We start from the raw sequence: 25,791 nt of genomic DNA on the forward strand, positions 1-25,791 counted from the left end.
CAATTGTATGGTGTTTAATTAGTCTCAAAACCTGTTTTTTTTTTGTGGAGGGGTTTTGAGATTAATTAAACACCATACAGGCCGTCCTCTAATCAGAAGGTCAGGAGTTCGATCCCCGACTCCTCCTGCCTGCATGTCAAAGTGTCTTTAGGCAAATATTGAACCCCAAATTGCTCCCGATGGCTGCAGCAGCACCTTGCATGGTAGCTTGCTGCCATTGTTGTGTGTGAATGGGTGAGTAAGCAGCAGAAAAACATTTAAATGTTGCACCAATACACCAATAATTTAGTGAAAATAATCTTTGTTACTTTATATTCAATTTATTTTATTTGCTCTCCTCTTGAGCTTTTTCTGAGCTGCATCCTGGCAGCGTTTGCTTCTTTCCCCACTCCCACTGTAACGCCAATCACCGAAGCTCCATCTTATCTCATGTGCTGTGTCCACAGGATCGTGGCCTCTCTGGAGGCTGAGGCCAGCGCCCTGAGTAGTGTAGCCAGCAGCCAAGACTCCCTCCACAAGCAACCGAAGAAGAAAGGCATCAAATCCTCCATCGGGCGACTTTTCGGCAAGAAGGAGAAGGGCCGACTGGCACATCTGGCACACAGACAAGTCATGGTCGATCCACAAGGTTGGTGCTGCTCCGAGAGGTTTTGGGAATAGATTTTGAAAGTTTAGCTGGAAAAAATCCATCAAATGCATCATATCTGTGGTGAATGACACTGAAATATTTTAATACAAAAAGATAATAATGGTCTAATATGCCTGCAGAGCACTAAAGCAATTTAACACTACAACAAACTATCATGTGGCATTACAACATTAATCAGAGGGAAAAATACAGACATTTAAAAAAATGTATTTATTAATTCTGTACCATATTCATTTCAGATTGTATTCACTGATATCTTGTGTTCATCTTCCACTCTCAGCCACCATGATGGACGCTGACATGGCGGGCCAGGACATGGGGGTGGGCAAGCTGGGAACTCAGGCTGAGAAGGACCGCAGGTTGAAAAAGAAGTAAGCTTTCATGCGAGCGCCACCTCACTACTCCCTTAGTAGAGTCTTGTCATACACAGTGAGGAAAGAGGAGCCATTTAATATATCTACTAGTGCTCACGGCTATATAAAGCATATGGTCATATTTAGAAGAAACCTTCTGTTTGGAAGTAATCTCACTGTATGTTTTAGACCTTTATTGCAAGCTATGTTTAAAATTTACACTCACATTACAGTATATAGTCCAATATGACCCTTTGACACAGACAGTGGCTGTAGCCTCCACCTCCTGTGTTTACCTTTAGCTCTACTGTATGCATAGTATATAAAACCATAACCCACACTGAGAACAGGATCAATAGAAAGCAGAAGCTTGGATCAGTATCCAGGAGCAGAGATCAGCCTCACTGTTTTCAGACGCAGAGCCAAAATCAGATTATCGATCCAGGCCGAAAAGCCAATTAATCTCACAAAGCTACTTCGTCAATTTGGAAGCTATAGCTGGCTTTAATTCCTAACACTCCACCCATAGATTACACTCTTGAGTCAGATCAGGTGTATCCTGCTCTACAGGAAAAAAAGGGGGAACCCCCTCTTTTTGCAAATCTTTCAGCAGGAGTGTTGCAGAATGTGTGTGTGTGTGTGTGTGTGCGTGCATTTGCCATGCCTCAGTGCCAAATGATGAATGTCATTTGCTCGAAGTGCACATTGAGTTGTCATGACGAATAACTTTGCCTCCCATGTAGTCGGTCAATAGAGAGTCAATCGTTCGTTGTTTGTTGACAAATGTGTTGTTTTTTCTTCCACCGCACTGACTTCTCCATAGCAGTGTCGAGGATTAAGACCACACCGCCACCTTGCATCTTGGTGCCTCCTCCACACTGCATGCCATTAAGCTGCCTGCACTATTTCCATTTCAGCATCTTGATTGATCAATACCGCTGTGGTCCTCATTGTCGGTGTGTGTTTTTTTATTATTTATTTATTTATTTATTTATTTTCTTCAGAAGGTTAACGACAAGTAACTGAATGTAGCCGAGCATTTGAATGTAAGGCCGTGGAAGGGGGTCTTGTTGCCGTGTTTCAGTGCATTTCTCATCTTCTCTGCTGCACGAGATGTGGTCAAGACTGCATTGTAGAAGACGACATTATTTTTTTTTTTTTGACTGATCTACAGATGCTCCCGTTAACGAATGTCCTTCATCGTGAGATATATATACGTGTGTGTGTGTGTGTGTGCGGGCGCGTGTGCATGTGTTTTTTTTGTTTAGAGCCGTATCGTTTATTGCCTATTAACTCATTAACATTTGTTGTACTTTTGTCTCCCCGTCGCTCTCTCTCTCTCTCTCTCTCTCTCTCTCTCTCTCTCCTCTTCTCTGCTCTCTGACTCTTTCCTCTCTTACCCTTCCTCTCCCTCTCATCATCCTTTGACTCTAACAAAGCGGGTAAGTTGTGAGGATGTATAACTGACCTCCTGGATATGACCATTGTCTCAGCCATATATGCCCTGTGTCTGCCATCTCTCCTGTCTGTCCGCCATCCGTCCCTCTCCTGAAAGACCAGTGCCAAAGCTGACGTCTCTTATCTATCTATTTATCTCTCTATACCTCATGGCTGTTAACGACGCCATTGCTTTCTTTCTTTTTTCTTTTTTTTTTCTTTCCTCCATTTATCATCTGAAGACGTTTCTTCCCCCCTTTTTACAGTTCAATGGCAGCTGCATCCACGGCTGGACAGAGAATGTGCCGCCGCTAAACTGGGGCTCAATTTTTTATACCCGGGAATGTCTTCCTCTCCTTATATGTGTCTCTTATCTATTTGTGTGAAATAACCAGCTGCAATATCTGGTTATGGGAATGTCAAATGTTCTTTTTGTTTGTATGATTTGTCATAACTGTTTCCTTACTTCCCTTTCCCCAGCTATGTTCAGTGGATGTATTTTCTCCATGCATTAGACCTGACCTGAACATAAAACATGAGCTATTCCCATATGCTGGATAGATAAGAAAGTGGATATATCTGGTTGTGTTTGGATGAACACATTACCTCTGTCACCTGTAGGCTTTTGTATGCCATCTATGCTGTGTTTAAGTGCCCTTTCACTGTACTGAGGCCTTTAACGCTGAGAGTGCTCCATGTATCATGTTTATTACTAAGCCCACTCTTTCCATTCGTCAAGTTCTTTGACAACATACTCAGGGAATGGGTTGTTGATTCAGAGTTTTTCTGTTATGAAATGTGTTCACTACAGTAAATAGAATAAGAACTGCATTGTTTGTTGTTTTTTTTCTGTATGTGGGTGTGAGTACGAGTGTGTTCTTTGGTCCCCTGTTTGTCAGGCATTTTTAGGCTTTTTTATCAGTTCTCCATGTCTTGCCGAGTGTGGGAGGATTCAGCCCGATACAAATAACCGCAGCTCTATGCATGACAGACCAAGAGCATCTATTGGCTGGTCCTTGTTGATAAGGTGCAATTCATATCGTGCTGAGGAGGTCGACACCGGCGCCCGGCGCGGCTCTCAAAGTGAGACAAAAACAAAATACAATACAGCTCAACACCTGCGAAACAAAACCACGGAGCACAGCCCAGAAAATGTGAACAACTCTTAAAAATGACTTGCTGCATGATTCAAAAACCGCATCGACAAAAGTATCCATGCGAAAAAAATCTTTCTCAGCACAATAAATTCTGACTGGCAGGGCTGGGATGAGTTTGGGAATTGTGCATTGAGCTTGATTGAGCAGGTACTGTAGTCATGTGCCTTCCAGGTGCATATGTGTATAACTATTATACACCAAGGCTGAACAATCCTGTATTTTAAGTTAACAATATGTTAACTTAAAAAAAAGAAGTATATTCTTTTAATTTGCATCTGGTTACAGATCTGCATCAAAATACACTGTGATGAGCTGGTTTCAGAGAATACAAACATACTGTTATTTATTAATAGTTCCGATTTTTACCCAAGTCAGACTGATGACTCATGAGTTATGGCTGTACCGCCGCCCATATGTCATCAAAACTTGGCTGCAACTGCCCAGTGTGTTTAAGATCTATGGGAAGATATCCAAAGTAACAAGAAGTTAGCAACACACTGTAGGAAAATTGCATGCAAAAAAAGGACATTTAAAATATGCTGAACACCAAATTCGATGACATTTGTAGTGGGGGAAAAATGTTTTTGCAAAAAAGTTAGAACATATGAAAAATTAAAAGCATAAATTTCCACCAAATTCATTGTCTGTTAAAGGTAACCCGTTGAGTTTTTGACCACTGTTATGGAGCAATGATTTTTATGAGCAGGTCCCATTTGGTGGTTTTAATAGTATTCCAATGATCAACAGTTGGTCACAGAATATAAACAAAGCAAGTTTTTGTGTTTTATGAGGGAGGAAATGCATTCAACATGTTTGTTAGGCCTCATTCATATACGTGCATTTTTCACTTTTGAGTATTTAAGATATCCACTAACTAACAACAAACAAGACTAAAACGTTAAGGGCCCGATTCTAATTTCTACAAGCAGTAAATTGAGCATTATTGCACATGTAGGACAGGTAAAATGTCAACATTAGGATTCAGGGATGAATGCCTGTATGTGTGACTGTGTGTCTCTCTGAGTGGAGCCACAGTTATGAAGTGTCTGCTCTGCTCTCTGGCAGCATAGAGATGAATGATAAAATGTTGCCCTTTTCAACACTCTTGGTGTACAGGCTGGACTTGGAGATAAAATGTGTATGAGAACTCTCTCTTTCTCTCTCTCTCTCTCTCTCTCATTTACTATACACACACACACAGTCCTGTACACACACAGACCCACACTGGCATCACTGTTACTGCAGGGATTTGTGAAAAGCAGTGTGAGAGTTTCAGAGGGTGTGGTGTTGTATCAAAGTGAGCAAATGTGTGTTTATCATAATTTATAAGTACATGTGTTCACCCCCGTATCTCCTCTGTCCCTGCCTTCAGACACGAACTATTGGAGGAGGCCAGGAGAAAGGGTTTACCTTTCGCCCAATGGGACGGCCCCACGGTTGTAGCCTGGCTGGAGGTGAGCAGTCACTGTCTTTAAAGAAACTTTTACATCAACATGTCTGTGCACAGATGTGTTAAAATATCAATCTAATTAGGTTTTTCACAGTAGTTACACTCTGCAAGGTACTGAAGATGCATGTAAAGGACCTGAGAGCTTTACTAAACTTACAGTCTCATAAATTTTAACATTGACCATGCCATGTCATGTGATGTAACAATTGAATGATAATTTCTCCTTAATTAACCCCTGAAAACGTACCACTTTAAGGAGTTTTAAAGGGGTAAAAAAAACTTAAAAAGGACCAAAACCCATTAAAAACACCCCTGAATTTTCCCTGAATAAGAAAATTAAGGTGCTGAAGTGTAAATCAAGGGTTGGTTTTCATAGTTTTTGCACCATTTTTAAGAGGGTTTTACCCAACAACAGTATTGGAATATACAGTAGAAAAAGCCAATATATAGAAACACCACTGCCCCCTAATGTTTAGTGGAGGACCTACAGCCACCTGCTAAATCATGACCCCACCAATCCCACACCTCAGTTTTCCAGGTAATGCTATCTTTTGAGCTGCTGATAGATAGCATTTTGTGCTAAAATTACATAATGTTAGAGAGTATTCAGTGTACCTTGCCAAATCATACTTAAGTAAGGTCAGGAACTTGTTCTATATAACTATTAGTATTGATCTTTTATACAGTAAATGTAGAATTGAACCAAATCAAATTTTTTTGTTTTTTTTGCAAAAAACACAGAATTGAGCTGCTTTATCTGTCTAGCTCTACTTTCAATCTCAAGCATGCTCACCATCCTGTTCTCCTTCATCTCCTCTCTCTCTCTCTCTCTCTCTCTCTCTCTCTCTCTCTCTGTGTGGTTAAGCTGTGGTTGGGAATGCCGGCCTGGTACGTGGCGGCGTGCCGTGCCAACGTGAAGAGCGGAGCCATCATGTCAGCTTTATCTGACACCGAGATCCAGAGGGAGATCGGTATCAGTAACCCTCTTCACCGGCTCAAACTTCGCCTGGCCATCCAGGAGATGGTCTCCCTCACCAGCCCCTCCGCCCCGCCAACCTCCAGAACCGTGAGTCATACAGGAAATACGGGGGACATGGAAGCAGACTGGAATTTTATTTGTACAAACATTTGCAGAAGGCAGAGCTGATCTGGAGGCAGAACTGAAGAAGTACTTGGATTACAATTTGAATACTTAAAGCAACAGTTCAGGGAAATATGCTAATTTACATTAATGGCACGAGTTAGATGAGAACATTTATACCAATATGAAGCTGGAGCCAGCAGCCAGTCAGTTTTGTTTAGCATAAAGACTGGAAACAGAGGGGAAACAGCTAGCCTGGCTCTGTTTAACAGTAACAAAATCCACCTACCAGCACCTGTAAAGCTCACTAGTTAACACACTATATCTTGTTTGTTTAATCTGTACAGAGACAAAAGTGGAAAAGCAACAATTTGTGGTTTTACAGGTGGTTATAGCATGTTAATTTGAGGGAAAAGGCTAGTCTAGCTCTGTCCAAAGGCAAAAAATCCACCTACCCACATCTCTAAAGCTCACCATTTCAAGTCTTTATGCTAATTTGTTATTTAGTCAGAAAATGGGTTGTGTTAACAGAATACTCACATGATTTCTGCCTCCAGAGTAGCTCTGACAAATGTTTGTATGACTGAATGTCCTCTCTGCTTACATGCACGACGCCTCCACACATGGGTGACACATGTGTAGGCGGGTGACAACAAGCGAGTGGAGCAGCGACGATGAAATCACGCCCATGCGTAGCAAATTTATCAGCAGTATTTTTTTTTTTTTTTTTTTTTCATACATCTGGCCAATTTTCAATGCTACAGTTCGTGATAACTTCAGTGAATGTTACAGTGGGAGTCAGTGATGGCTGCTTTTTAAGAGATTGCTCCAGTGTGTTCTGTATTTTAGCTTTCCAGTTTATTCCAGAGCACAGTTGCTTTCGTAGCTCCCTGCTGTCATGGCATATGGTCACTAAGGACTCTGCTGTTTCTTAATGTCATGGAAATTTATGTAATAGTGATGGATTTCACAAAGAGGGATTGTCTTTCAGAGCTTTATTCCGTAATCACACATGTATGTGTACGGGACTCTTAAGTCTGGATCAGACAGAGAGACCCAGAGCGAAGGCAAACACTCAGATTTATAGTCGTAGCCATGTCTTCCACAGATTGTTACAGAACACACCTTGGCAGTTCATAAGTTGTACACAGTTGGTCCTTTGTCCATCTCTTATCACAATCTCTTTCTAGGGGAGTTCTGCCTCCCCGTCAATCTGCCAGCAGGAACTAAATGTTGAAGGTCATACCACACAGTTCTTCCTAACAACACTTCTCAAGTATTCTCACACAAGGGTTATATACAAGAGAAAACCTTACACATCACATGCACATCTCAGTATAAACATGTGAATCATAGAGCAGTATATGTATAAGAGTAACATAGGAGTAAAAAGTCCCATTACAATTAAAGATAGTGACTGTAAACACTGCAGAGCAAGGATTAATATGCTGTACACTGAAGGTACACATACACAGAGAATGCAGACCATATATCATACAGACGTGAGAAGTTGTGCATCCTTATATAAACCCTGCTGAGTACATTCATTAATGCTTTTAGGCTCTACACAACTAGTATGCATGCAGCAGTGATAAATCTTGCACTTTTTCTGTCCTCTCTTTTTGTAAAATACTTTACCCTCTGCCTGTTTCCCCCCACTCTGCCCCCCCTTTACCTCACTCTCTCTCCTCAGCCACTTAGCTCTACTTCCACACCTCATGAAACTTTCATTACACGTCCAATCACAAAGTCCCCCAACTGTGACGGGCCTCCTGCCTGTTGTCGCACTTAAAAACCCCACACACTTAACGGAGGGGGGTTAATTGACCTTGTAAATACGCTGCGACGTGTATGTCGAGCAGAAAATAGAGAGAGAGGGGGGGAAAGCATCCGCCATTTTACCTCCGGTGTTAAAACTGGAAGGAGTGGTCCACTGTCGGGAGTCTCATGGCTTTTAACAGAGACCGCTGTTAAATTGCTTGTGGGTGCGTCTTTGACTGTTCTTATCTGGGTCATGACAGCCTGACCTACTGCTGTGACTGCAGAACAATGCATCAAAATGGACAACAATTATGCTGGAATAAGCATTTAAAGAGTCGGGTCACCCAAGTTACAAAAAAACATATTTTCTCAGTAATCTCTAGAGGTTCTCTGCAATGCAGACAGTTCAATAGATGTCTGTCCTCATATTTCTACCAAAGAAATAGTCTGATTAAAACTGCTGACGGCATGTTGTAGATTATCCAGAGTCATGGGGACATTGATCTAGAGCTGATCAGTTGGTTAGTTGATGGATCAAAACATTATATGAATTCATTCTGATAATAGTTTTAGTCGTTTTTCAAGCAAAAATGTTAAATATTCTGTGGTTCCAGCTTATTAAATATGAGAATTTGCTTGGTTTTTTGTCTTATATGGTAGTAAATATATCATTTTTTTGTTTGTTTGTTTTTAAAAACTTTAGTACGTCGCCTTTGGGTTTGGAAATGTGTGCTATGGCACTATATTTCACAAAACGGTCAATAAATTGAGAATATAATCAACAAATCAATCACTGAAGAAAATAATTGATAGCTGCAATGATCTGCATGGTTAGATAACACTAGAGATAAGTGTCCTTTTTGTCATTTGAGTGAATCGACTGGTAGCTGACGAGTGCAGAGGGATGAGTATTGTGGGGGGTTTTGTGCCTGTTGGTGTTAATGGTACTAATTTATTCAGTCTTCCTTGTTGTGCATGGCAACTGTCTCTGTTAATTGTGTTATCTGTACATGTATGTGGAAATTGGGATGTTGTTGTTGTTGTTGTTGCTGTACTGTGTTGTGTTTTTGTCCTCTGCATATGCCCTTTGACCCCCTGGCGGGTTCGGGGCCAGTTCATCATCTGACTGTGATGCTATAACACTATTGGCTTACAGTGGTGCTGCTCTTCTTCTTTAACACTGCTTGCCCCTCCTACCGGACCTCTACTACCAACCCTGCTGCTGCTCTGTCTCTTGGGCTCTGCCCTTGTAGCCGTCAGGCAATGTATGGGTGACCCATGAGGAGATGGAGACCCTGGCAGCCCCTTCCAAAACGGTCAGTCCCTTTGTGTCCTTTACCGTCACCCTTTTCTTTCTCTGTCAGTCATGTGTGTCTGTGTCTATGAGAGTGGATATCAGAAGGATGGAATTAGGAGACCTCAAAGTGGTGACAGCGGTGACTGATGGAGAAGGAATGCATCCATTAACCCACTCCCTGGTCCTTGAACCTCCTAGTCAATACTAATTTTAAACTGGATTTTAGATGAAGGAGCCTCTGTCATGAATAGCAAATGCTGGTTTGTGATCGTATACAAGCTATAAAAGGAAGCAGGAATCACCAGTACATTTCCCCACGGTACTGTCAGTAATACACCACACAAAAAACTTGCCACACGCCAGATCTCGAAAAGTTATATTATTGCATTTTGCATTAAAGCTTCATGTTTGCACATCAATGAGCAAGACTGAAGAAGCTGCATGTGAAATGTGGTTTTGCTTCCAAACAACAAAACAGAAATACAGAAATAATGAAAAACTTATAGAGATCTGATGTGAAGTGATATTTGAACTTCAACATCATTGTCAAGCTGTTCAAAACTGTGGATGGGTAGGTTGACAGGTTTTTCATAATGTAATAAAGCTAATAATCATCAGGTAACCATATAATGGCATGTCTTACTAGTAGCAACTAGTACTAGTAGTAATAATACCAGTAAAATAGATGACTAAGACTTTGCTCCTATCTTATCCTTTTCCGAGTCAAAACAAACATATTCAGATACAACAGATGCGGTGTATCTATCTCCGATCTGGCTTTAAGAAATGCAAAGTTAAAAACCAACCTTGTGCCATTTTTCTGGACTGGACTCAGATTTCCATAACGAATGCTGAAACTGTCAGGCCAGATCACATCTGAGGTTAAAAAAAAAAAAAAGTCTCCCTGGAGACCAATTCACGTGACATTTAAGTTTGAGCTTTCTTTCCCTCAAACTTGCTCCCACGAGCCTTTTACCATGTTTTGAATATTCAAGCTCATAGTGCAACATGTTTTTGGAGGCTGCTTGCTGTCAGTTCAAAGGGTTTGTCAAAAATGTTGGAAAGAGCATGTTTCTCTTAGAGGCAGTGGAACTATACACAAACTCTACCATACTTTGGAAAAGGACCTATTTTTGACACCTACAGTATGATTGTGAAAGTAGCAAAGAAACAGGCGCTGCTTGAATTATCTGATATTTCCTTTGTTTATTTGGATCCTGGATGCAGGATTTCTTGTAAGGTCACAGGTATTTTTATGTTTGTGTATGGGCGTAACTTGGATTGTGGGAGATTTTTTTTTTTTTTTTTTTTTTACAGATTTCAAGGGCTGTGAATATTAGACTCATGTACTGTGTTATCAGTCACATGCCAGTTGCTTTTTGAGGGATATTTTGGACGCAACTGGAGGTTTTGATATAGAACAGTCAGATGACAGTGTTTTATATTTTCTCTCACAATTACTCCTCTTCCTTTTTCTTGTGTTTAAATCAGAAATCAGAGTCTGAAGAGGGGAGCTGGGCACAGGTAAGCCCTGTTGTTGTTGTTTATGTCATTTCTTCCTCTTGTCTATTTAAGGTTTAGTACAGATTCAATTGTACATGAAAATGTGAAAAGCTGTGTTTTGTGAGGAACTGAATAACTGCAGGTTAACAGCGTTCTGACTGAGCTGACCTGTCTTCTCTCAGACTCTAGCTTATGGCGACATGAATCATGAGTGGATAGGGAACGAGTGGCTGCCCAGTCTAGGACTACCTCAGTACCGCAGCTACTTCATGGAGTGCCTGGTGGATGCTCGCATGCTGGACCACCTCACAAAGAAGGACCTGAGGGTGCACCTCAAAATGGTGGACAGCTTCCACAGGTACTGGGGTGTCTCATGGTGACTGTCAGTGAGTATTTCATGATCATTTTCAGTAATTTTTCCTGTTATGGATGGATTTGTTTGTGATTTTCTGACACCAGAACAAGTTTACAGTATGGAATCATGTGTCTGAAGAAGCTCAACTATGACAGGAAGGAACTGGAGAGACGTAGGGAGCAAAGCCAGCATGAAATGAGAGGCAAGCGTCCCCGATTTAACTACAATGAACATCATAACAAATGGAAACAATATGTCACAAATGAGTGGTAAAAAGAGATTTGAGATGACATGTTTGTACTGGTGTCTGCAGACGTGCTGGTGTGGAGTAATGAGCGGGTCATCCGCTGGGTGCAGAGCATAGGCCTGAGGGACTATGCCAACATCCTGCTGGAGAGCGGCGTGCACGGAGCCCTGGTCGCCCTCGATGACAACTTTGACTACAGCAGCCTGGCGCTGCTCCTCCAAATCCCCAACCAAAACACTCAGGTACTGCTGTTTGTTATCTGTTATTATACAGCATACTGTAGTTACATCCTCCTCAGCAACTCAGACAGGAAGATCGCAAGACAAGTGTTTTGAATTTGAACTTTGGTGAATCCGATGTCAATGAATAATGTCTGATATGCAGTAAGAGGACTTTCCTGGTCTGAATCCGATGTGCTGAATCCCACTTGACAGATTTTCCATATTCTGTATGAAGGGTTAATTGTGAGGAAAACAAAGATTTTTAATGTTTCAGTTTTTTTTTTCCTTTTTAGCACTCATATAGCCAAATTTAAAGGTGCTGAATGATATATCATCTGTCACCAACTTCAGTCCAAAAATAGAGGTATGTTGGTATCAGCCTTCAAAGCTGGTCGAATCTAAATCAGAACATGCAGATTTGCCAACTGTCACTCTGGCAGGTTGCCCTGTGAATTTTCACTGCTTATCTCATCTATACTCGGGTAAAATGAATATGCAGCGCAAATAACGTAATGTGTCAGCTGCCTCTGTTACCATGCTGCTAAAAATAGTCGGCCTTGTGAAAATCAAAATGTGTTTGGTTTTTTTTTTTTTTTTCCTCCTCAGGCACGTCAGATTCTGGAGCGAGAGTACAATAATCTGCTGGCGCTGGGCACTGACAGGAGACTGGATGAGGTGAGCAGCAACTATCACCTACGAGACTGAACTTTGTACATCACATTTTTACCATTCAAGAGCTAAAATCATAATTAGTAAAAGCTTTGTTTGTTTAAATGTCTGATGCCTTCACATCCTTGATCCTATATTTCAAACCAGAACAACAGTTAAAAATAATTGCAGTCCAGTTGTAATGAAAGAGTCTGAAATCCTATACAAAACAATTAAGCTTTTTCCCCACAGTATTGACCAAGATTTTAAATTTTGCCAATATAGGTTTTGAAAAAAGACAAAAAAAAGGTCAAAGTTAACCTCAACAGTGCAACAAAAACCATTCACAAGGTGCCTAGATTAATAAAGTAGGCCTTTAGGTCAGGGGATTAATTAGAACATTTTGAAAGAAAAGCCCTTTAAAGCAATGACCCACTGCATTTATGAACCATGGTTAGTACCTTTACATGATTAAAAATGAGATTAAAAATGATCTGTCCACCAGTGTGACGACAAAGACTTCAGAGGTCCATCGTGGAGGAGGCAGTTCCCGCCCCGGGACGTGCACGGTATCAGTATGATGCCCGGATCAGCTGAGACGCTCCCTGCCGGATTCCGTCTCACCGCGACGTCTGGTCACTCCCGGAGATTGCCCCCTGAGGGTAAGAGCCTGCCTCTGCACAATTATTTCACAGATTTTAAGGCTTGTTCCTGTCATATATCACATGAAACATGTTCAATCTGGATGTTTTCTGCAGTGTGGCTTTAAAACGCAGCAACAAAACTAGAGTTTAAATCCACCTGTTGCACAGATAGAACAAAGCGCGACACCTGAGCACAGGAGTTGCTGCTGTTGCTATTTGTGAGGAGCCTTCTGACATGTCTCTTGTTCTCTCTGACTCTGTGACGGCTGCTCTGCAGTCCTCTATGAGGCGCTGGATGACAGTCCTGACGACATGTATTTGGATTGGTTTCAAGGTCAGCTATGCCCCTCTGAAGGTTCTGGGCTTGTTGGCCCCTGCGTGTATTATGGTTATACATATATTCCCTCCTCTTCACATGGTCTCTGGCAACCACTGTCCTGTTGTAATTCTCCTTTTCTTTGTGGTCTCTCACCCGCGCTTTTCTTCTCTCGTTTCTCTACTACTCTTCAATCTCTGATCTAATATCCAACTCCAAGGGTGGTGTTTTGCAGAGTTGCAAAATAGTTGTTTGTTCACCCCGGTGGTAACAGCTGGGGCGTCAAGTTATGGATTAGGACCCATGCTTGCTGATGTAACCCTTGAAGTAATTAAGCGGCAAAACAAAAAGGTGGTTGAGTGCTGCTATGTTCATTTACAGAGGTAAACAGTATGTCTTGGATGCTTTGATAACTCAGTCGGACAGTTTGTGTCATTTCTCATCCCTCTGCTGTTAAGAGGACATTGGTTGATACAGTCTTTCATTGAAGGATCATTCTGGTTTATTATGCTGTGGGGAAAACCCGCTGAGATCTGGGAACACAGCAGCATTGCTATAAAAAAGTCAGACGGGACAAGAAACAAATGATCTAAACCACTTTATTTGGACATAAAACTTAAAGGGATTGTAAATTGAAAACACATAAACTGATGAATGTTTGGTAATTTAATTTGCTTTTGTTTCCTCTTGCTTTGTTTAAAACCTGTATTATGATCTGACTGATTTTTAGCAATTTTACTGCTTTCCCAGATTTTGGAAATACATTTATTTCTAGCACAAAAAGGAATGATGGTCGGAACAATAAGAATTAAACCCACGTTGTAATAAACTGGAATTATCCTTGAAAGTGATGCAGAGTGTATTAGCAACTGTGTCTTGACAAATGACACAAGTTGTGATACATGACTGGAAACCATCAGACTGCACTGATGTTAGCCAGTGTTCTCTTCTAACAAAGGTGTTCCCAGTGAAGCAGCCTCTCTCTGTGTCCCTCTGTCTCTTATCTCTGTGCTCCCCCCGGTCTGTGACGTCCACAGTACGACTAATCTCGTTTGCTAATGTCATCCACTCAAAATCAAAACTTTCCTTTGAGTGCGTGATCCGTGGCTTTTTCTTCTGAGGGTGACACTACAAGTTGTGTGTGATCTCACTCATACTGTTGAAGGACATCTAAATCTTGTGGCACTTGTTTGAGGTGGTAACCAAGTGGAGGAAATGTTCTCCTTCTCACTCTGGGTCCATCTGCTACACACTAAGCCTCAATATTCAGACTCTCTTTCTCGCTGTCTCCCCCTACAGTTGGACCCTCTGCGGTGCAGCGGCTGGACAGCTCCACGGTGAGAACCTACTCCTGCTGAGAGGAGGAAGAGAGGGACCTTAAACTGTACGCTGTATGTAACACACAGACTCTCGCTCTGTCAAATACACCGATTTCCTCAGAAGCACTTTAAAAAAAAAAAAATAGACTGAATTAAAGAGACGAGGACGAATTGTTTCCCCAAGATAAGCATGTTTGTGTCGTCGGCTTGGCGAGCCTCCGCTGTGTTTTTGCCAGGTAGCTGTGATAAGGTGATGGGAGACTGCAGGGCTAGCAGCGAGCCACGGTCTCACACTGATGTCTCCTCTTTTCATGTCCGTCCAAAAAAAGATGAGTAGTCATGATTCGAGCTTTAGAAATCTACTTCAAATAAAAGGAGTGCAGTATGTTACACAGAGATTAGTTAACAAAGTTCATTTACATGATCATGATAGTTCAAGGCTCCTAAAAATAGACTGGAGAGTTATCCAGACTTTCTATGATTACAAAGCGCCCTAGTTTTCTTTCCAACTGTCTGCTTTGTACTGCCAGGTGCAGTGGAAGTGTCATTCCTCATAAGGATTTGCTTTGATTTGATACGCTATCTGAAAAAAACTGTCTCTTTGCATCTGTATTGTAGTGAAATGCCCTCACAATTCAAATGACAGCCAGATGCCAAAGCTACAAAGACAACATGCCTCAGATGTATTGTTTAGCATGAAGAGCCCAGATAGACGAGACAGAGAGGAGGACTTGGTTTGTGATGATATATTAAGCAGAGATGCTGAGCTTCTCCCGCAGCTCGAAATGTAAACTGCATTTACGCCCTAAAGTCAAATGACAAATTCAAGTCATGTGATCTTCACCGATATATTATCAGTTGTCCCTAAATTCTTCACAAGGAGCACACAATGGACACAAAATAATAATTTCTGTGTGTCAGTCAAGACACAACTAGAAGTCAGACGTCTCCAAACTAAAAGTGGCAAAAAATGTCAACAATCATGAAGTTTCTTCTAACTGCTTCTACAGTATCATCGTCATAATCGTTCACACCCCTGATAATATCACACATTTATATTTGCTGGTTTGAGCGTCTGACTGCAGTCAGAACAACAACAGGTGAGAAAACTTTGTAATCCTGAAACAAAATCCTTACAAGCCTGGAGAGTGTGATAAGGTTTGAGGCGCAGTAGACAGATAATAATGCTACAGTATAATTCTGGGAGTGCAGCGTGATCATATGAGACAGGAGTGTTAGAAAAATACATAAAAACACAGCTAAAGGGGAGAGAGAACGGGAAGTAAAAAAAACAAAACAGAGGAGGTTGATTCAGTGGGGGAAAGTTAATGTGAGTTTCATCTTCATAACCGAAACTTTTTGTTTTCAAAAGTATTTGCTCATTCTGTGGAGCGCCCTGCGGGCTGTTTCTAATGCTTTCATCAGCTTATTTTTATAAGTACTCCCACACAACAAAAAGACAGAATACAGTGCAAAGTTCAGGGAGCAGTTCAGTTGAATTCTTGTACATGTGCACAGGAAAACAAAAACTATTGAACTATTTGCTACACACACACAAGCAGTTGCCATCACAAATGAATTCATGCAGAACAAGACTTGCATAGAGGCGCCCAAAAAGTAACACCGTGGCGACGTTCTCCCTTCCTACATTATAGCCTCAGCAAATGAAATTGAAAGTTATGTTATTGCTCCCTATTTATACAGAGTAGTTCACTATACTTACCTTCAACAATTTTAATTAAGTGTCCTTATTCTGACTGTGAAATGTACAGTATAAAGTGTTATCAGAAATTCCCACATTGGAATAATAAAGTAGTGTCTATGCATGTACACTATGTTGTGCTGACAATCAAACGATGCAATGCATTGTGCTTTATAAATGCTAAATTTACAGTTGAAAGACACTATATCCATCAGTGCTGATACAAAATTATGATTAATAAATGTCCAAAATCTCAATATACAGTAAACTGAATGTCTATTATAAAGTGAGTAGTAAATGAGTGAGTGAGCATCTCTTGTCTGAACTAGCCGAGTAGCATTAGCTTCACAGCAGCAGCGATCAAGCCGATACACAATTACTGTAGTTATGCTGCTAACTCAAAAGAAAATAATCTACAAGCCTAAAGCTGAGGGAAACAGGAATAGTTATGCAGCTGCTGTAAACAGGCGCCTTAAAACTGAAGTGTATCTGTTCTATCAGACGACTGGGAAAAAAAGCATCTGGTGTAGACGCTTTAATGTCAACAAGACTAGTAAACCTTGTATATAGCTGGACCGTGTATGGTCAATGTGTGGAATTGTGGCCAGTTTGTTACAGAGATAGTCAGTAGTGTCTATAATGTGAATTCCTGGATATTAAATGTTCATCCGCAACTCTTTGTAGTGGTCCCAGTAATATTTGCTGGTCGACTGAAGTAGCATCACATGACATCGTTAAGCTACGTTTGAGTAAAAAAAAAAAAAGGTTATAAATGCAGTTGCAAGAACAGTACTTTCCAGTCATACCTTAGGAAGTTTGATTTGAGAGAGAACTTATTTTAATTCTAATTATAACTTTTCTAATTATCTGTTAGCAGTGAGAAATTTTGACAGCATTTTGGGTGCAAATTCAGGAGTCTTATCTCCACCCAGTTACCGCAGTTACAGTCAAATCAAGCGCACCTTCAGAGCAGCCGCCCTACAATAAACTGATATAACAGCTACACGAGTTGCATGTTTTATCTGCAAGACTTATGTTTAGTGCTGTTGTTCATCGTTTGTGAAAATGTCAGAGAAATAAAAAGCTCACGTCCCGGTATTGAGTTATAAAATCCAAACGCGCCGCGGAGCGTCTCTCCTGCCGGCCGCTGATAGCGCTGTCAGCCGGAGAGTCGATGACACTGGACAGTAGAGACGCTGGTATCTATTTAAACAGGAGACTACCCTACTTCGCTGCATTTAACACTAGAGCTTGCACAGATTCATTTTGAAATAGCAACAGCCAATATGGAAACTCCAACACTCGGTTGGCCGACCAATGGTGTAACTTCATCACTCACTCAGTTTCTCACAAACAACTGCCATTAAAGAGCTGGTCCGCGGCAAGTCCAGCCAAAAATAAGGCTTTAATGTCAAAAATAGGTTTATGTGACTAAACCCACACCTATTGCTGTCAGTAGTTACTTTCCCAGCAGCCAGCATGGTACTAAATGGACTCAATCAGGAGTCAGATTAGGTTTTTTGGCATGTTATACTTTTCTTTTAAAACTCCAACAACTATGAGAATTTCAGACCTCTTATTAAAACCTACTCACTCTGTTTCCCTTTAGATACAGTTCTGAATGGAGACTAACTAGGGGGAGCTGCTGGACGGGCCAAACCGCCCAGGAACAAACCATTCTGACGACACGCACTGCCAAGAAGCCCTGCTCTCCTCTCTGAACCCCCCCTCCCTCCCTCCCACGACCATCCATCCCTAAAATGTGGGCACCAGATGCCGGTGCTAAACTGTCCTGCAGGCTACCCCGTTGTCACCATTTCTACCTTTTACATGTACAGTAACTTGTCGAAGCATAACGTACTGTGTATTTCTTCTACAGGAGACGTGTAGGTTATCTGTAAATTAATATAAATATGCCATTTTTTAATATATACACACATCTATGTATAAAATGATATTCAGAGTTTGTGCAAAAAAATGTCCCTGCCACCTCATTTAGTGGACCATAGATTAATATATGCTGCTCTTTAAACTGTCTCCATATTACCCTGCTCCCCTAGATCATTTTGTACATATGGTTTTATTTTTTCATTGTGCTGATGATAACTGTATGATGATGGACCTGTGCTGCACCATAGTGAGGAAGAAAACTCTGGATGTGTGAAAAATCTGCCCTCTAGTGGTTTACCAAAAAAAAAAAAAAACACTTTGAGCCCCATTTCTGGCACCGACAAACTTCATCATCCTTTCTTATGGACTCGCTGGCATAAAAAGAGCGTTTTAAGCGAACGCATTGACGCACTGGAAAGACATGACAAGCACTTTGATACAACCACATCAACTCAACGGACTCTTTAGTAGCCAAGGACAAAACAAGAGACGCCATCGCTCTCCGAAGTTGCACAAAACTTCCTCTCAGAGAACAAAAAAAAAAAAAAAAAAAAAAAGCAGGACGTCAGTCGTAGAAACTGTCACTTGCTGTACTGTATGTTTTGTCAGGCGATACGTCAACACAACGAGGACAACCACACACTCAGCCGAGCTGGCCTTCTCCCCCCCTTCACCCCTTCAGACACTATGTTTAACAGAACAGAGGAAATAACTGAAAGACAGACCGCTTTAGCTCATAGTGTGCATAGAGTGTATATGACCATGTTGAAGTGAGGTGACTTAATGACAAAAACCTGTTGCTTGCTGTGACTTACATTGGTGTAACTGTTAACTCTTTGTTTCTGTCAGTTTCCAGGGTAAACTATTGTACAGCCCTGTTCTCTGTCTTTTAGTTATTTCTGATGGGCGACTCAGACAAGTCTTACGCTTTTGATTTGTTTTTACATCTTCAATTTGCACGAACAATGAATCATTTTATTTTGTGTCCATTTTTTAATTTATTACTTCTTGTACTTTGGTCAAAACTAAGTGGTGAGCAAACAAATTTTCATTGTCAATAAAAAAAAAACTACTGTCAGTGAATGAGTCTTGATTATTTAATTTAAAATGTTTATGGCTCAAGGGCTTTATGTTGTATAAAAAGTAGCCGTACCTCACTTCCATACATGAATTATAAATGTACAAAGCCTGTAGTGCAGTATACTTTCACATTATTATTCAGATTACATACAAACAGAGTGTTAATTTGTTCCCAATTACTACAAATGGATAAATCAGCCCAGCTGCGAGGCAGAAGAGATGAAGGTTAAATGTAGTGTTGGCGAAGAAACGTCTACTCTCAGCTAGACGACAAAATTATTTCACATCGACGTTACATAGTCAAGATTGGAGTGTTTAAAAAGGAAAAGAATCACTAATTTTACTCTATTCAGTTCATATTTGCAGCACCTTGTAAATGGCGCGCACACGCTCGCACACTTCCAGTTGAGGGGAGTGACTTTTTGAAGCCCAAATTGATCCAACCTCAGTTTTCTTCCATCCAACAGATGAGTTCAGGCTCCGCAAGGTCTCAGAGCTTTTCCCATCTGCGTCTCTATGTCCTTGAACACATCAGGGTCCTCTATAGTTGGAGTGATCTGTCGGGGGAAAAGTAAGAGTTGCTTTGTTACGCTGCTGTGAAAGAAACACACATTTAATTTAAAAGTAATGAGATAAGCAGCTGTAAAAACCTGCTGATTAATACCTAATTAAAGTAACATCTACAACTGCTGTGCAATGCAAATACATTCTTGGATTTTGATGACTTGTGTGTATCCATGGAAACCTTGTATTTACATCTGTAAACAGAACAGTTATTAACGAGTATTGTTTCCTCAGTTTGTCATCCACTTCTCTTTTGGGGCTTTTAGCACCTGATCAGCAGAAAACTGAGTCATAACTATAAAGAGATGAAACCCCAAATGAGCCTTCACTTCTATTTAATGAGTGCAGGGCCCACTAATGCAGCATCATTACTCTTAATTCTGAAATGCAAAATGAGCTTTACGGTCTCCCAAGCGGCTGTAAATCTTTACACATGGGACAAAAAATAAACATGTGCAAACAATGTTTCCCCTCAGCACTTTCTTCTGTAGTGCACACTTTTTAAAAAAAATAAAAAAAATAGCAGTGATGGAAATAACGCACAAAATATTTCCCAGAGAGTCATGTTGTACCTTATAAGGCTTCCCGTTGACCAAGTTGGCTAAAGAGGAGCGAGGGATCTTGCCAGAGCGCGTCTTGGGCAGCCCACGGACAAAAAGCACTTTCTTAAAGGCAGCGACGGGCCCGATGGTGTCTCTCACAAGCTTCACCATCTCCTTTATGATCTCCTCTTGACTTTTCTGCACACCTGAGACACGCAGAGCAACATGAAACCAAACACAGATAGTTTAAATGAAACCTGGAATTGAATTTTGCATAATTTTTTAAACCATGTATGGATGAGGATGTAAGCAAGTTACCTTACTTTATAAGGTATAAAACGATGACAGTTTGGATGTAAAGGTGTATTTAAAAAAGGAATATGAAAAAAAAACATGTCTCACCATTTTTGAGTACACATAAAGCCAAGGGAACGTGACCCTTCAGAGTGTCCTCTAGACCCACTACAGCACAGTCCCCTACTGCAGGATGCTGCAGCACTGACTGCAAAACACACACACACACACACACACACATATGGTTATACCACAAAGAAAACTTCATGTCACTTCCTCTGTAATTTCTTCCTCTTACCTCTTCTAAAGCTCCAGCAGACAGCCTGTGGCCTGCCACATTTATGACATCGTCAGACCTGGACATGATGTAAAGGAAACCCTCCTCATCCACAAAACCTGCATCCATAGTGTCATAGTAACCCTGATGGTGAAACAGGAAGGAAATGTGTTGGTATTAGGTTACATCATCATCGTGTTTGGATGAGGTCAGTAGCAGATCCTTCACTCATCTGAACACACGAGGAGATTCAGTGTGAACCTCTCATTGGATTTAAGACAATATAAGAACCAAAAACCACCAATATCCTCCCACTCAGCTCTATGGCTGCATGTAAGCCATGTGTTTCTGCAATGGCGGATTTAAACACTAGAGGGCCACCTTTTACCACATACTTACCCACTACCTACCCTGCTACATTATTAAGCCAGTGCCACTAGATGAGAATTGGGTGAAACTTCAAAGAAATATAATTAGTCTTTGGTACTTTCTGTTCATACATCAGACGAACTGTTTACTCTGCAACTTATTTCATGCCCCCCCCCCCCCCCCCCCCCCCCCAAAAAAAATACACTAGATTGAGAGAAAATTGAGAGAAAATGATGAGACAACTTACTGGGAATTTAGTGAAGTAGAGCTCTTTGAAGAGATCCTTGTTCTGCCACAGGGACAAAGCTGCACCAGGCGGCAAAGGTAATCTAAAGGATGAAGGTGAAATTTAGTTCAGTGTACATAAAAAGTTCCAACCCTATATTGCTTGTTACCTCTTTGTATAACATTTAAGACAATACAATAAGGTAAGTCTAAGTGACTTAGGTATTGCGCTGGTTTTACACATGAAAACCTTGAGATGTTGAATGTCTTTTAAGGTTTGAATCATTTTAAATTCATTGAGCATTCTGAGCAGATTTCACTCAATAAAGCTATGAGGGTGTGTGATGACAGATTTCTTTCATTTCACCTCATTGCAGATAGTCTAGACACACAGCCAGGCTCTGCTGGACTTCACCTTGCCTGCCCCATGCTGAGAATTGGCAGGCAAACACACTCACTCACTCACTCTCTGTCTTTCACTCACACACATACACACACATACACACACATACACACACATACAGGGTAGAAAGGGCAGGCAGGTCACTCAGTCTTTGTTTATCCAGAGACTACAAGTAATCCCCCCCTTCTCAACCAGGTTCTCAACCAAGGCGGTCTCATTTACCAGGTTTGAACCTTAAACATGCCTCTGCATAGATTCAGTTCAATACAAAGAGAATATTCAAACATACCAGAGATGCTTTTTTTGCTGTTAAAAACAAACAAACACAAAATTTAAAAAAAAAAAAAAAACATCCTCCTGGCTGTCAGTGACTGCAGCAAAATTTAGACCATCTCCTCCAAAACTTCTCAGTCAAGAGGAAAAAAATAATAATACAGAGATTTATTAATGTACCAGTTTGGCTGCCTGCATTTAATTTTAAGAGAACACACACACTTCCTATGCACAAAACCCACACATTTGTAGTAAAACCAACATAATTCAGTTACAAACTAATGTTCTTTTTTATTTTACTTTGCATTAAAACACATTGTGTTTAAGAGCTGTAACATTTTAAGACGGTAGGTCTTCTTGCTGCCAACGATTTCACTCTTTGTAAAAACTGATGTGACTTTATGACATTGCTGATACAGCTTTTGGTCAAAGAAGTGGCTGGAACAGATCCAGTCTACTGGGAGAAAGTACAGTAACACAGCTGTTCCCGTCTGTTTACAGCTCTACCTGTCGTCATCCCTGGATGCACCGCACATGTGAAATCCTTGGAAATCCCCCCTTTTGTTGGCACTGAGTCAATACCAGCGGCTACATAGAACAGGGAGGTTGGAGAGTGATAACAGATAGGTAGCAGGCCTGAAGATAAGGCAGCACAAAGGGCTAAGGTTGACTTCACACAAGCAGCTCCATTACTGTACTCCCACACACACTCTTCCTTTTCCAACCACAGCAACGGAAAGGACTGAGGTTCACTGCCCAACAGTGTATTATTCAGATTAAGAACTGAAATTGGATTTTTAATACATCAGTGTGTGCAAAATGCTTTTATGTCACATTTTTAATGTGGGTGCCTGTACGAGTGACAGAAGAAAGCTGCAGCAATAAGTAAGCTGCTTACACGGCTGTGAACACAGGCCCCTCAGCTTACCTCACTACTATATTTCCCAGGGTTTTTGGCTTCACCTCCTGCATGTCATCATCGATCACTGTGACTAGTGGAAAAAGGGAAAAGGCATGCAATTCATATTCAGAGGATGTGTATCACCCACTGGCAAACTGGAAGAGCAAAAATTTGAAATACTCAAAAGGGAATCACAAGCTAAGTTTTATTCATGTTTATATTGCTTCATCAATATGTGTTTAAAGGGAAAAAGGGGGCAGCAGATTTGAATGAAAATGAATAAAAATTACACAGAATTGAAGAATTGCAAATAATTATTCATGTGTCATTTAATAGACATGGATGGTGGGTTTGTGTTCAGCTTTAATGAAAGAGCTAATGTCCATCGACAACTCTTACCATTGTAACCTGGAACAGGTTTGCCAGCCTGGCCTGCAGGTGGCGTGAGTGAGTTCCCCAGACCAATACATGAGGAGGTGATGGCTGAGCCGGTTTCTGGTTAGAGACACACAGACAAAGATGTAGATTCATGAGCATTCATATGGAAACCAATTACATTTTCAGTCCAAATACAACAGTAACGTTTCAATTCTATGACAGCCTCCTAGTTGTCTTTTCTTCTTTCTATGTAAATATGCTTTCTAACGGTGGGCTGATCAAACAAGCTTGTGTGGTATTGAGTTGCATTCCCTCTGAGCAACATTAACCTACATTACACAAAACTATGACAGCTCCTATGGGCTCTCCTCGGCTCCACCACCCAACTGTGCTCCACTTATAGCAAAGACCTGCCGGTTTGTCAGTCCTACTAGCCCACACAGCGAAGGAACAACAGAATTGATCCGGCTCTGTAATCAAGATTACATCCGAAATCAAGCATAAGCAAACCAATCCAAGATCAGAATCTGTCTTCGTCGTGTTTTAAGATTAAAGACAACACGAAATAATCTCCTACATCATGGTCTCTCTCATTTTTCTACCATATATGTACTTTATTTGGTACAAGTTAATTGATTCAAGCTATTTTCTTATAGACAGTAGTGAGAGCTTCACCTGCTGTTCAATTAAACATTAGATCAGACATGTAACTGCATTTTAGGAACCTGATGTGCTGTCATTGTTCTTCACAAATATGCAAATGTCTGTGCCAAAAGATAATCAGATCATCTACTCTGTAGGGAGTGCTTGTGGTGTAAATATGATGTTTCTGTCATGTATCGTTCTGGAGTTATTGTGACCACACAGTGTTGTGGCATTTTTCCTATGTTAATATGCAAATGTATGCAGCAAGGTGCACCAAAACTGAATCAGATTATTTATTGCGCACAAGGGAATAAACAGTTCCGATCGTGTATTTTTCTAAAATATGCAGTCGGTGGCAGTCCTCATGGCAGAGGAGCATTGTGTTCTGAGAGGGCAAAGGCCAGTGGCAAAATATTCTAGCTTGCTGGCCAAATATGGAAAGAACAGCTTAGTCTATAAAACAGTGATGTGCAAAAAGGCATCTTACACTCCTTATTTAACTGTCAGGGAAAGCCACAGCAGCAGGGGACCAGGGGAACACTTCACTTAACCAAAATTAAATGAAAACAGTGGGACATTATGTTAGATTCAGAATTAAATTGCAATATGACGAATGCAGAGTCAGAATTTAGAGTAAAGAGCAGGAATCCATGAATGAAGTCCAAAGATCACAACAGAATCCATTGGGAAAAAGCAGCAGCAGATTGTTCATATCATCATGTACGTCTGAAAGTTCTTAGGGAACTATGGGACACTATGAGATCAGCATGGACCAGGGCAAAAATCATCACAAGCATCTTGCTGAGGTACCAGTTCTATGGACTGAAGTGGATACAGACTACAACTAATCAAACAAGTGCAAAAGAGCTATAGACCTGCTTCCAACTTCAGCACAGCAGGCTTCAAAGACATGAGATCAGGGGCAGGAGGTTGCTGTTGGCTGAGGAGGGGGATTAAATTATCAAATGAAAACAGGGAGAAGGGGTATTCTAGAGTTGAACACTTTACCCAACTGCAATGGCCTCTGAACTGGCAACCACATATGCCTCATTCATCATTGGCAGGTTTGCCACTCCCTGCAGTGTTCAAAGCCCATCACTGTCAGTGGAGGCTGTGCTCACTGCCAATGATTAAAAAAAAAAAAGATTTTTATGCCTTCAGGCAGGTATTTAGTCACTGCCTGCATGGTCAGAGAGCAGGGTCATGACAGAGTGATGACAGATGCCCTGTTGACCAATCGCACCCTTCACTTTTCCATCAAGTGTGTAGCAACAGACTAATCCTTGCATCACCAACGATTATGACAATCATATAATCTGACTGGTACTAGAGCAAAGAGGAAACACTCTGCAGCTTGTATGTAAACAGGATAGGAATCATGCTATGTATGGGATTGATAGATAAACACTGGATAATCAGTATTTTCAGAAAAAAGGAAATAATGACTTGTATTCTGTGGAAAATTAAAAAGTAATCAAATTTGATTACAGATTAATATACAATTACATGATGAATATGTAATGAAATTGCATTATTGAACCTGGAGGACACTGTCTATCCATCCATCGATCCATCCATTTTCTTTACCGCTTATCCTCTAGGGAGCCACGGGGGAGCTGGAGCCAATCTCATTGGGCGAGAGGCGAGGTACAACCAGGGCAGGTCACTCACAGGTCAATCACAGGGCTAACATATCGTATAGAGACAGACAACCATTCACACTCACATTCATACCTATGAATAATCTGGTGTCACCACTTAACCTTTATGTTTTTGGAGATTATGCAAACACCACACTTAAGCGCCCCAG

At 41.0% G+C, this 25,791-nt stretch overlaps 2 protein-coding genes across 10 annotated transcripts in view; one reads left to right on the top strand and one right to left on the bottom strand.

Annotated features, from left to right (window-relative positions):
- The window catches only part of ppfia2 (PTPRF interacting protein alpha 2), a 158,848-nt gene extending 140,246 nt beyond the window's left edge, over positions 1-18,602 (top strand). For 2 of the 9 annotated variants that reach the window (XM_042402503.1, XM_042402509.1), the window contains 14 exons: positions 447-628; positions 930-1,020; positions 4,969-5,050; positions 5,912-6,112; positions 9,142-9,204; positions 10,677-10,709; positions 10,871-11,046; positions 11,148-11,245; positions 11,357-11,532; positions 12,118-12,186; positions 12,665-12,821; positions 13,081-13,137; positions 14,419-14,510; positions 17,750-18,602. In XM_042402503.1, the coding sequence (XP_042258437.1) occupies positions 447-628; positions 930-1,020; positions 4,969-5,050; positions 5,912-6,112; positions 9,142-9,204; positions 10,677-10,709; positions 10,871-11,046; positions 11,148-11,245; positions 11,357-11,532; positions 12,118-12,186; positions 12,665-12,821; positions 13,081-13,137; positions 14,419-14,477 (1,444 nt within the window). In that variant the 3' untranslated portion in view covers positions 14,478-14,510; positions 17,750-18,602. The remainder of the gene's footprint in view (positions 1-446; positions 629-929; positions 1,021-4,968; positions 5,051-5,911; positions 6,113-9,141; positions 9,205-10,676; positions 10,710-10,870; positions 11,047-11,147; positions 11,246-11,356; positions 11,533-12,117; positions 12,187-12,664; positions 12,822-13,080; positions 13,138-14,418; positions 14,511-17,749) is intronic. The other 7 variants (XM_042402505.1, XM_042402512.1, XM_042402508.1 and 4 more) reach the window with 5 other exon arrangements.
- A 511-nt stretch (positions 18,603-19,113) lies between these two features.
- acss3 (acyl-CoA synthetase short chain family member 3) overlaps positions 19,114-25,791 on the bottom strand; it is a 38,167-nt gene continuing 31,489 nt past the window's right edge. The window contains exons 10-16 of the mRNA XM_042402513.1: positions 23,358-23,453; positions 22,986-23,049; positions 21,404-21,485; positions 20,809-20,931; positions 20,619-20,718; positions 20,247-20,422; positions 19,114-19,667 (exon numbers count right to left, since the gene is read on the bottom strand). Coding sequence (XP_042258447.1) covers positions 19,584-19,667; positions 20,247-20,422; positions 20,619-20,718; positions 20,809-20,931; positions 21,404-21,485; positions 22,986-23,049; positions 23,358-23,453 — 725 coding nt within the window. The 3' untranslated portion in view covers positions 19,114-19,583. The remainder of the gene's footprint in view (positions 19,668-20,246; positions 20,423-20,618; positions 20,719-20,808; positions 20,932-21,403; positions 21,486-22,985; positions 23,050-23,357; positions 23,454-25,791) is intronic.

The sequence above is a fragment of the Thunnus maccoyii genome, chromosome 23 (genome assembly GCF_910596095.1).
Source record: "Thunnus maccoyii chromosome 23, fThuMac1.1, whole genome shotgun sequence".
Classification (NCBI taxonomy): domain Eukaryota; kingdom Metazoa; phylum Chordata; class Actinopteri; order Scombriformes; family Scombridae; genus Thunnus; species Thunnus maccoyii.